This window comes from Coregonus lavaretus, assembly GCF_964263955.1.
Source record: "Coregonus lavaretus genome assembly, contig: HAP1_SCAFFOLD_3213, whole genome shotgun sequence".
Taxonomy (NCBI): Eukaryota; Metazoa; Chordata; class Actinopteri; order Salmoniformes; family Salmonidae; genus Coregonus; species Coregonus lavaretus.
This window is the reverse complement of record NW_028156944.1, coordinates 45,001-57,655: the sequence shown is the minus strand read 5'-3', so window position 1 is coordinate 57,655 and position 12,655 is coordinate 45,001. Positions and strand designations below refer to the sequence as shown.

The 12,655-nt window shown below is 46.2% G+C and overlaps 1 protein-coding gene across 1 annotated transcript; it reads left to right on the top strand.

Annotated features, from left to right (window-relative positions):
• Nucleotides 1-1,747: 1,747 nt before the first annotated feature.
• Nucleotides 1,748-11,815, top strand: LOC311119561 (zinc finger protein 395-like). The gene is made up of 6 exons (XM_084194239.1): nt 1,748-1,957; nt 2,489-2,589; nt 2,735-3,056; nt 3,556-3,663; nt 3,863-3,984; nt 10,175-11,815. The coding sequence occupies exons 1-6, from the start codon at nt 1,784-1,786 to the stop codon at nt 10,284-10,286; spliced, it is 939 nt and encodes a 312-aa protein (XP_084050365.1). The 5' UTR covers nt 1,748-1,783; the 3' UTR covers nt 10,287-11,815.
• Nucleotides 11,816-12,655: the final 840 nt, after the last annotated feature.

The following is a 12,655-nucleotide window of genomic DNA, read 5'->3' as shown; positions in this document are numbered from 1 at the left end:
AACAGAAGCTTCCCCCCCTCTCTCTAACATGTTAGATAGTAACCACCAACAGAAGCTTCCCCCCCCTCTCTCTAACATTGTTAGATAGTGACCACCGACAGAAGCTTCCCCCCCTCTCTCTAACATGGTCAGATAGTAACCACCAACAGAAGCTTCCCCCCCTCTCTCTCTAACATGGTCAGATAGTAACCACCAATAGAAGCTTCCCCCTCTCTCTCTAACATTGTTAGATAGTAACCACCAACAGAACTTCCCCCCCTCTCTCTAACATGGTCAGATAGTAACCACCAACAGAAGCTTCCCCCCCTCTCTAACATTGTTAGATAGTAACCACCAACAGAAGCTTCCCCCCCTCTCTAACATTGTTAGATAGTAACCACCAACAGAAGCTTCCCCCCCTCTCTCTAACATGGTCAGATAGTAACCACCAACAGAAGCTTCCCCCCCTCTCTAACATGTTAGATAGTAACCACCAACAGAAGCTTCCCCCCCTCTCTAACATGTTAGATAGTAACCACCAACAGAAGCTTCCCCCCCTCTCTCTAACATGGTCAGATAGTAACCACCAACAGAAGCTTCCCCCCCTCTCTAACATTGTTAGATAGTAACCACCAACAGAAGCTCCCCCCCCTCTCTCTCTAACATGTTAGATAGTAACCACCAACAGAAGCTTCCCCCCCTCTCTCTCTAACATTGTTAGATAGTAACCACCAACAGAAGCTTCCCCCCCTCTCTAACATTGTTAGATAGTAACCACCAACAGAAGCTTCCCCCCCCTCTCTCTAACATGTTAGATAGTGACCACCAACAGAAGCTTCCCCCCCTCTCTCTAATATGTTAGATAGTAACCACCAACAGAAGCTTCCCCCCCTCTCTCTCTAACATGTTAGATAGTGACCACCAACAGAAGCTTCCCCCCCTCTCTCTCTATCATGTTAGATAGTAACCACCAACAGAAGCTTCCCCCCCTCTCTCTAACATGTTAGATAGTAACCACCAACAGAAGCTTCCCCCCCTCTCTCTAACATGTTAGATAGTAACCACCAACAGAAGCTTCCCCCCCTCTCTCTCTAACATGTTAGATAGTAACCACCGACAGAAGCTTCCCCCCCTCTCTCTAACATGGTCAGATAGTAACCACCAACAGAAGCTTCCCCCCCTCTCTCTCTAACATTGTTAGATAGTAACCACCAACAGAAGCTTCCCCCCCTCTCTCTCTAACATTGTTAGATAGTAACCACCAACAGAAGCTTCCCCCCCTCTCTCTCTAACATTGTTAGATAGTAACCACCAATAGAAGCTTCCCCCTCTCTCTCTAACATGTTAGATAGTAACCACCAACAGAAGCTTCCCCCCCTCTCTCTAACATGTTAGATAGTAACCACCAACAGAAGCTTCCCCCCCTCTCTCTCTAACATGTTAGATAGTAACCACCAACAGAAGCTTCCCCCCCTCTCTCTAACATGTTAGATAGTAACCACCAACAGAAGCTTCCCCAACCCACCCCCCCCCCGCTCTCTAACATGTTAGATAGTGACCACCAACAGAAGCTTCCCCCCCTCTCTCTAACATGTTAGATAGTAACCACCAACATAAGCTTCCCCCCCTCTCTCTAACATGGTCAGATAGTAACCACCAACAGAAGCTTCCCCCCCCCTCTCTCTAACATGTTAGATAGTAACCACCAACAGAAGCTTCCCCCCCTCTCTCTAACATGGTCAGATGGTAAAGATACTGACCACCATGCTGTGTCTCTCTAGGTCCATCATCAGGGGGTGGAGACATGGAGTGTGGGGGCGGGGAGCTTTCGGACAGCGGCAGCAGTGGCTGCTGGAGCTGGGACCACGGCAACCTTAGTCCCGCCCCGTCCCCGTCCAATGCCGAGATGGACAGCAGCCCCGATGAAGGACTGCATATGGAGCTGGAGGATGAGCTACACACAGCCACGAGGTCAAAGGTGAGGGGGGAGGAGACTGTCGCCATTGGAGATATAGAGAGAAAAAGGGAGTTGAAGAGTAGGTGTGGTAGCTGATATGTTTGTTTTGTTCTTCTCTCTGTGTCTCTCTCTGTCTCTCTCTCTGTCTCTCTCTCTCTCTCTCTCTCTCTCTCTGTCTCTCTCTGTCTCTCTCTCTGTCTCTCTCTCTCTCTCTCTCTCTCTCTCTGTCTCTCTTTCTCTCTCTGTCACCCTCTCTGTCACCCTCTCTGTCTCTCTCTCTCTCTCTCTCTCTCTCTCTCTGTCACCCTCTCTCTCTCTCTCTCTCTCTCTCTCTCTCTCTGTCACCCGCTCTGGCTCTCTCTCTCTCTCTCTCTCTCTCTCTCTCTCTCTCTCTCTCTCTCTCTCTCTCTCTCTCTCTCTCTCTCTCTCTCCCGTCCATCTCTCTTTTTCTTTACCTCTCTCTCCCTCTACCCATCCCCTCTCTCTCTATCTCTCTTCCCTTCTCTCTCTCCCCTCCCCTCTCTCCCCTCCCCTCTTTCTCTCTGATCACAGAGTTCTTTCAGAGGAACATACAGGTGTCTGTGGCCCAGCTGTGGCAAGGTGCTCACGTCTTCATTTGGGATGAAGAGACATGTCCGTGTGCTGCACCTGGGGTGAGTTCCCCCTCACAGCCATGTGCTTTAGAGAAACACATGCATTCATGTAGCCCAATTATATTGTTAACTTACTCTGTCACCCTGTCTTTGTCTCTCCCTTCCAAATGAACACCCCACCCCCCACCCCATCACACACCTACAGCAGTGGTTCGGAACAGTCCCCGAGAGAGGAGGACTTCTACTACACGAAGATCTCCTGCGTAGTTCCAGCAGACCCTTCTCCCATCTCCCCTCTCCCCCCAGCCAAAGCCCCAGTTCCGGCCTCGTCCCCTCACGTCCCCTGGGCGTCCTGTGACTCCCCTCCAGGCCCTGGTCCAGATTCCGGTCTCCAGATCCCCTCCTCCTCAGGGTCAGGGAGCTCCAGGCCCAGCTCAGGCCCAGAGTCAGCCCCAGGCCAGGCCAGACCTCTCAGCCAGTCTGCCCCCAGCTCCTTCTGGCAGATCCAGACAGACCACCTCTATCAGGTAGGTCTCTTTTTCATTCCATATGTTTAACCAGGATATTCCGCTCAGGAACAATTGCCACTGCTTTCTAGGATGTAGTCCCCTGTAGCTCAGTTGGTAGAGCATGGCGCTTGCAACGCCAGGGTTGTGGGTTCGTTTCCCACGGGGGGGGGCAGAATGAAAGTGTATGCACTCACTAACTGTAAGTCGCTCTGGGTAAGAGCGTCTGCTAAATGTACTGGGTCTGACCTGCAGAGGGTCAGTGCTTTGGATGTTTAGTAGTTTATTAATCTTTATTTATTTTTATGGTTTTAGGTCGCTTCTACGTGTCGTATTTTAACCAACTTGTCTTGTATGGCAAATCATTGATGTTGCCTTGTTCAATTGTATTATGTGTTGTGTTTAGAAACAACAGCTAGCCATCTTGAAAAGGGGCAGAGTTTGACTAGAATTGCAGTAAAATAAATGTATGGGAGTTTGAGAGATGTCTGATCTGTTGTTGTGTCTTCCTTTTCTCCAGGCCTGCACTCCCCAACGGGTGACCGTGTCCTCTCGCAGCCCCACCCCTTGTTGTTGGACTCCTCCCCCTCTCACCGTCTCTAACCAGCACAGCCATCACAACACCCAGGTACGTCTGCTCTCTTCTCCTCCTCCGGGTTAGCCTCAACGCCAGCCGTTCCTTCCAGGTCTCTCCAGAACGAGAATACCTTGTGATATCTGGCTGACATCTATCTCCTGGTTAACAGCAGAGCACCAGCAGGACAACAGGCGGATGTGATATTAATTGTGACTATTTCATGATTTCTTATTACACCTGCCCCCTACAGGTGGTGACGGGTCGCTGTAGGTCTGTGAGTGTAGGAGAGCAGTGGCTTCAACAGAACAGCGCCACCAACAGGCTAATCACCATGAGTGCAGCATCCCCGTCACGCTCTCACTGCTCCTTCAGGTGAGAACTACTAATGACTGCTTTTCTTCTCTCTCCTCCCCGTCACGCTCTCACTGCTCCTTCAGTCAAGCACCATTTATCCTCTCCCCTCTGTCTCAACTATCTCTCCTCTCCATTCTGTCTCAACTATGTCACGAACCGGCTCAAGTTCGTAACAAAAGGGAGACACGTGGAGACAAGGAATACTTAAAGTATATATTTATTAACTAAAGTAAACTAACTCAAATAACAATGGGGTGTGTAATCAGTAATCAGTAGTGTAAGTGAGTGTTTGCTTGCATAAATGTAATATGGAAAAGTGTTGAGAGGTGCCAAAGCAAACAACCAAAAAGGCCACAAAAATACCACAACCAAAGTCAAAGTATCTGCCTGGAGAGAGTCTCCTTCATGAATGTGGAAGAGGTCCATTTATGCTGGGACACACCCGGCCCAGGTGTTTCCCATGTAGCTGACGACCCTCCCAACTCCGCCCACCGGCATCCTAATAAGGAAACAAGAGCAAAGAGAGAATACGGCAGACAGAGTGGGAGGGTCGTCACACCCCCCCCCCATAAGACCGGGGACCAACAAGGACCCCGGAACAACGTACCAGCCCCTGCGTCCCAAACCGACAAATTGTACATGTTCACACCTCCACTTGCCCCACCCATCATCCTCCTCTCCAGACCTCAGCAACCTTTACACAGGAAGCAACCTTTAAGAGGAAAGAAGAACACAAGACTAGGAAGGGACAAACAGGAAAGATAGAACATGACAAAATCAAACAATGGTCGGTCACATCAATATTCATGAACAGGGCGCACGAGAGAGCGCATCAGCAATCACGTTATCAGTCCCCCGGATGTGCCGCACATCTAGATGGAAGGATTGTAAAAATAAACACCATCTCATTATCCTCTGATTAGGGCACCTCATGGACCTCAAAAAGGTAAGAGGGTTATGGTCGGTGTAGACCACAATAGGTACTACACCCGACCCAACATACACTTCAAAGTGTTGTAGCGCCCATATAAGTGCTAATGCTTCTTTTTCAATGACCGAATAGTTCAACTGATAATGGTTAAACTTTTTGGAAAAGAAACTAACAGGCCTCTCAACCCCAGCCACATCTGCTTGCAGCAAAACTGCACCCGCCCCCACATGACTAGCATCCACCTGCAAGGTAAATGACAAATCCACACGAGGAGCAGCCAGTACCGGAGTTGAAGTAAGCAACCTCTTTGCATCTTCGAAAGCCTGTTGACAATGAGAATACCATACGTACACAGCCTTAGCTTTCAGCAAATCTGTCAAGGGAGCGACCACAGTAGAGAAGTTCCTACAAAAACCACGATAATACCCAATCATTCCCAAGAAACGCATCAGTTCCTTTTTAGTAGCTGGTAGTGGAAAAGCATCAATAGCTACCACTTTAGCCCGAACAGGACGCACTTCACCCTGCCCAACCACCTTTCCAAGGTATGTAACAGTCGCCTGAGCAAACTCACATTTAGCCAAATTTATCGTGAGGCGACCCGCAGCCAGACGTCCAAACAAGGCTTGAATACGGGACAGATGTTCCTCCCAAGTATCTGCATATATCACTACATCGTCCAGATAAACAGCGCACCCGGCCAGACCAGAGACAACCCTGTTCATAAGTCACTGAAAAGTGGCAGGCGCATTACGCAGACCGAAACTCATAACCGAATACGAGTATAGACCAAAAGGTGTAATAAAGGCAGAGATTTCACGTGCCCTACTCGTCAGTGGCACCTGCCAATAGCCCTTTAACAGGTCAAATTTGCTCACAAACTTAGCTGCGCCGACTTGATCAACGCATTCCTCCATCCGAGGAAGAGGAAATAAATCCGGCTTAGTGACATCGTTTACCTTACGGTAGTCCGTACAAAATCTATTTGTTCCATCCGATTTACTGACCAAGATACAGGGAGAAGCCCAACTGGAGAAAGAAGGCTCTGCTATTTTACTCTCCAGCATGTACCGGACCTCAGCATCCAGACAACGCAGTTTCTCTGAAGAAACTCTATAGAACCGTTGACGAATGGGGTCAGCATCTCCAATGTCAATATCATGTTCTATTAAGTTTGTACGTGTAGGTGTATCAGAAAACAACCCTGGAAATCTCTGAATCAAACCAACCATCTCTTTCCGCCCATCAACAGATAGATGAGTAAGAAGGCTATCTAAAATCTCCAGTGTCTCTGAATTTTTCAATCTACCCTGCAGTATGCAATCGTCGGGACCAGAAACATCTTCCTGCTCCTGCACAGACCTAGCATGACCAGAACTCTTGGAATAAACAGTATCAGCCAAAAGAACAGCCTTACCGTCCTCTGTAGACTCCCACTGTTCAGTCTCAGAGGAATGTGCATAATAGGGTTTTAACAAATTTACATGGCACAGTTGGTGTGCTTTCCTCCGTTCTGGAGTGGCAACTAGATAATTTTGCTCAGTGTACTGGCGCACCACTGTATATGGACCTTGAAACTTGGCTTGAAAAGGAGAACCAACAATTGGCAGCAGAGCCAGAACCTGATCACCTGGACTAAAGTGACGATGCTCAGCTCGGCGATCATATATGCTCTTCATCCTGTCCTGTGAAGATGATAGCTTCTCTTTAGCCATTTCACCAGCGGCATACAAGCGTCGCCGAAAATCACCCACATATGATAACAGGGACTGAGGAGGCTCGGGAGACTTCCAGTCATCCTGGAGAACAGATAAAAGCCCACGCACCCGATGTCCAAACACTAGGTCATTTGGGCTAAAACCCGTGCTCTCCTGTGAAACCTCCCTAGCAGCTAACAATAACCAAGGCATCCCCTCCTCCCAATCCTTTTCCATCTCAGTACAATAAGCTCTAAACAAAGACTTAAGTGTTTGATGGAAACGTTCCAGTGCTCCTTGACTTTGGGCATGATAGGCGCTAGACAAGTTGTGTTTAATATGGAGTTGTTGGAGAACCTGACCAAAGAGATTAGAGGTGAAATTAGATCCTTGATCACTTTGAATGACCTTAGGGATTCCAAACAGTGAGAGAAACTGAGTCAAAGCTTTTAACACAGCCTTAGTCGTGATAGACCGGAGAGGATAGGCAGCAGGAAACCTAGTGGTCTGACACATCACCGTCAACAAATAATTACTACCCTTTCTAGAACGAGGCAGAGGACCAACACAATCAATAATCAAATACTCAAAAGGTTTACTGAGTACAGGAATAGGGAACAGTGGTACCGGCTTAATAGCTTGATTAGGTTTACCAGTTAATTGACAGGTGTGACAAGTTTTGATGAAATCAGAAACATCCCTCTTTAATCTTGGCCAAAAGAAATGTCGTAATATACGATTGTAGGTTTTTCTCACACCCATATGCCCAGCAACGTCATTGTGAGAAGTTGTTAGCACCAACTCACGAAGCTTAACTGGTACCACCACCTGACTAATCGCCTCCCCCAGAGTCTTTATTTTTCGTTCGTTAATGTACGTCGCTATACGATCAGGGATTGTGTCCTTAAATTGTTCTAATATAATCAGATCACACAGCCCTTGGAAAGTCATAACTGCAGAGGCAGAACACCAGCGATTGAACTGTGAAGATAATATTCGCGCAAACTCAACATGAGTCTGCTGATCATCCCTTTTTAAAGTTCTAAATCGTTGGCGGTAAGCCTCAGGGACTAATTCATAACTCTGTAACACAGCCGTTTTAACCTTCTCATAACTAACACTGTCTGCTACACTAAGAGCTGAATATGCTTCTTGCGCTTTACCAGTCAGCACACACTGCAACATCAAAGTGCGATCAGAATCAGGCCAACTCCTAGCGTCAGCAACACGCTCAAACAACGAAAAGAATGTCTCCGGGTCCATTTCATTAAACTGGGGCAACAACCGTAAATTCCCAACAACATCAAATGTGTCTGGATTACGACCAAAAGAGGAACGACCCCTAGGTAACTCTGGGTCACCTTCCCAGAGCAAACTCTCCCCTGAGAGCTTTCCTTCCCTAACCAACTCTAGTCGCTCTTGTTGCAGCTTGATTTTAGCACGCTCCATATCCTGTTTAAATTCCAATTCCCTTTCATATTTTACACGATCATGCTCCATTTTAGCTCTTTGTCCATTTCGTTCATGCTCCATTTTAGCTTGTTCATGCTCCATTTTAGCTCTTTGTCCATTTTGTTCATGCTCTAGCTGTAACAGAAGCAGTTCTTTCTGCTGTTCAAAAAGAAGACCACTATGACTAACCGATGGAGCGGTCATTGTAACATATCGGGGAGACGACGTGTCCTCAGCAGAGGCTGCCCCAGTGGTAACATCCAGAATACCACTCTCCATCAAATTGGCCTTCAATATTAACCTAATAGAATTTTTTTGGCGTTTATCACTAATTTCAACCTTGTAGTGTTCAGCAACCTTCAACAGCTGTTCTTTAGTACATAATTCTAACAGTTCTTCTGATGGAAAGCGAATGAACTCGTCTACATTAGACGCCATAATCAGGAGAAAAAAAAAAATATATATATATATATATATATCATAATAATCTTGCTCAACCCCTCTGCTGAGCACACCAGACACAATGAAATGACAATCACACCGAGCACCACAGAAGAGAGCTGGGATATGGAGCTTCCCCATAACCTACAATAACTCAACCCTAGTCTTCGTGTGGATTCGCGGTGGGTAATTACGCACTGTAGCCCGCTGGCAAGGAATTAAACCCCCCAGCACGCTGGTAGATTCCACCAAGCCACGGATGTGCCCCCGAGACAACTGCTCAGTCCACAGACACCACACAAAAATAAGAAACATTTAACCATGCCCAACGTATCCCAAAACAAAACACGTCACTAAGCCTATCAGGGGAAAAAGCTATAGCTCCGGGTAGAAAATGTCACTACCCTACCCAATCTCCCACTGAGGTACACAGCCGATTGTACTCACCTCCTCAGACCGATGCCCCAACAGCGAATAGAGCAAGAGTTTCCAGGCTGGGCAGGGACTGGAAACTAACCAATGTACTCTCTCCAACGCAGTACACAACCCAAAGGAAACCAATACTGGGCCTATCAAACTCAAACAAACTAACAAAATTTACAAAAAAATAAACCTACAGAATTGGACATTAACTTCACGTTCTCCCAAACACAACCAGTTCAAGATCCCGGATGAGCCCCCACTTGTCACGAACCGGCTCAAGTTCGTAACAAAAGGGAGACACGTGGAGACAAGGAATACTTAAAGTATATATTTATTAACTAAAGTAAACTAACTCAAATAACAATGGGGTGTGTAATCAGTAATCAGTAGTGTAAGTGAGTGTTTGCGTGCATAAATGTAATATGGAAAAGTGTTGAGAGGTGCCAAAGCAAACAACCAAAAAGGCCACAAAAATACCACAACCAAAGTCAAAGTATCTGCCTGGAGAGAGTCTCCTTCATGAATGTGGAAGAGGTCCATTTATGCTGGGACACACCCGGCCCAGGTGTTTCCCATGTAGCTGACGACCCTCCCAACTCCGCCCACCGGCATCCTAATAAGGAAACAAGAGCAAAGAGAGAATACGGCAGACAGAGTGGGAGGGTCGTCTCAACTATCTCTCCTCTCCTCTCTGTCTCAACTATCTCTCCTCTCTGTCTCAACTATCTCTCCTCTCCTCTCTGTCTCAACTATCTCTCCTCTCCTCTCTGTCTCAACTATCTCTCCTCTCCATTCCGCTCGTGTATTTTGTATCAACGGGAGTATTTTCCAGTGCGCCTGTTTTGTGCCTTGGAGTATTTTTGTGTAACCCTGTATTTTGCGGATTAAAGCCTGTTATTCTGTGATTTACCCTCCTGCGCCTGACTCCTTCAACACCACCTCATCACTCTCCCCTCTGTCTCAACTATCTCTCCTCTCCATTCCTTATAGCCCCTCTATCTTTCTCTTCTATCTCAGTCTCTACACACACTCCACACCTCTCCCAATGTGATGAGAGGGCATGATTAGATGGCTAGATAAGAAACATGAAGGAGAATGTTTCACCTATTCTCTGTAACACAGCCTTTTCTCTGCTACTGGATTCTCTCACCATACTGTATGTATTAGGTATACTATGATTCTGCCACACGTCCCCAACTTGGTGTCTTGTCTGTAGGAAGGGGCGAGGGGAGGCTAAAACGTGTCTTGTGTATCATCCATGTAGGAAGGGGCGAGCGGAGGCCAAAAAGTGTCGTAAGGTGTACGGAGTGGAGCGCAAGGACCAGTGGTGCACGGCCTGCCGCTGGAAGAAAGCATGCCAGCGCTTCCCAGACTAAACGAGTGCGTGAACGAAGGATGATGAAAGAGAGACTTGAAAAAAAGAGAGAGGACACGATCACGATCAGGGCCTGTAAGCCATCAAGAACAACTTTTTTTATACCTTGTTTTTTTTTCCCCTCAAGGAATAAAGTGATTTCTGTTTAGTTTTTGTATACGTTGACCTGAGCAGTAAGTCAGTGTGTGATGGCGGTGCTAGTAGCTACTAGGTTAGACTGTGTTATGATGAGGTAGGCCTACAAGGCTCGTCCTTCCTAGCCTGGGTCCCAGACCGGTTTGTGCTATGTAGCATGGCAACGACCATAGGAGTTAGATATACACAGGGATGGAACTTTTTGGGCACTGGCTAGTAGCCCTGAGTAACATTCGGGTCCAAAGTATGCGCCATTGCGATATTTCTAAGAACAAACTTTGACTGGCCTGGTGGGCTAGTGTGGCACATTTCCTACTAGCCTGATCTGAACAGTACTAGCGGGCTAGCTTCATTTCCATCCCTGGTTGTACTTTTGAACAAGGCCCTTAACCCTTAACTGCTCTCCATCCAGAATTCTTCTTCTTCTTCTATACAGCAAACATATCTGTCCCCAGGCTCCTTCCACCTTCCACTGAGAGCATGTCTCCTCACCTTCCACTGAGAGCATGTCTCCTCACCTTCCACTGAGAGCATGTCTCCTCACCTTCCACTGAGAGCATGTCTCCTCACCTTCCACTGAGAGCACGTCTCCTCACCTTCCACAGTATGTTTTACACTCTTCTCGTTCCTTCAATCTCTTCCTCCAACACTTCATTCTTCCCTGTGGTCTCTACGGAGGTAATGGATACCTGTTACTTCTATATGGTGTGCTATCTATGAGTTCTTCCTTTGGACCATTTTGTGTTTGTGTCTCTTTTTAAAGGATGGCCTTTCTGTCCCGCCTGAGAGGTAGGCAGAGGTTTATGTCATGTTTTGGCACATTTTATTGAAATGTATTTTACAAGGATAGTGATGAATATGCTACATTTGGTTTGACTCGTTGTGGTTTGAATCAAGTCAGTTCCTTCCATACAGGATTTTACTCTTCCCCGTCTTGGTTAAGCATTGTTATGGTCCTGTCTGTATAAGCTACTGGACAGGATTGGGGTCAATTTGAATTGCTCGGTCAATTCAGGAATTAAACTGAAATTCCAATAGAAAAAATTGCATTTTATTCTCAATGATTTTCCAATAAATGGAAAAGGAGAAGCTATTTATTTCAAAAGCTTGTGAAGTTTTGAATTTATATTCAAATTACTTCCTGTATTGAGTATTGAGTGACTTCAATTGGAATTGAACCCAACCCTGCTATTGGACCACCACCAAGGGATCAGGCAATTAGACAACTGAATTTGTATTATCCTTCTAATGAAACAACAAAAACGTATTGTGTAACGTTATTAAAATGTATGCACTCACTAACTAACTGTAAGTCGCTCTGGATAAGAGCGTCTGCTAAAATGACTAAAATGTAAATGTAAATTAACACATTCAAATAAAGTACCCCACTGAGAATATTGGGCACTGACAATTTTCTGCACGGCAATCCACAAGAGAAATAGCAAACTCATTTATTACATTTTTTTGTCTATACAGGTGTCATTAAGACTTTTGAACAATGGTACACGTTAGAAATGTACACCGTACTCACAAAAGTTATTTGTGTATGAACAAGAGACATGTACTCACAAACACACACACATGCACACATACACAGCCACATACACACATAACATTACCGCACACACACACACACACACACTCTAACATACCCCAGTACAGTACTGGATAAATACTGCCTAAAGGTATGCGTGGCGAAACAATATCACCCTCTATTACTAACAGGTGAAATTCTAACCTAAAACCATCACATAATGTTGTGTTATTGAGTATTTTCAGACATGCAAACAAACTCTATTCCATACAGTAACAAGAAGATAACATGCAAATATCTCTTGCCTTTTTATCAAAATCAGATAGGGTGGTAAATTCAGTTTGGTATGTATCCTGGAAGACAAATACAGGTCATGATCTACGCCCTGGTACCCCAATGGTGGAACAAGCTCCCTCACGACGCCAGGACAGCGGAGTCACTCACCACCTTCCGGAGACATTTGAAACCCCACCTCTTTAAGGAATACCTGGAATAGGATAAAGTAATCCTTCTACCCCCCCCCCCCCCCCCAAAAAAAAAAAACGTTGTAAAGTGGTTATCCCACTGGCTATAAGGTGAATGCACCTATTTGTAAGTCACTCTGGATAAGAGCGTCTGCTAAATGACGAAAATGTAATTGTAAAATGTTAACAACAACAGGGGGCAGTGTTGCTCTACTGTACCGGTACCCCCTATTGTGT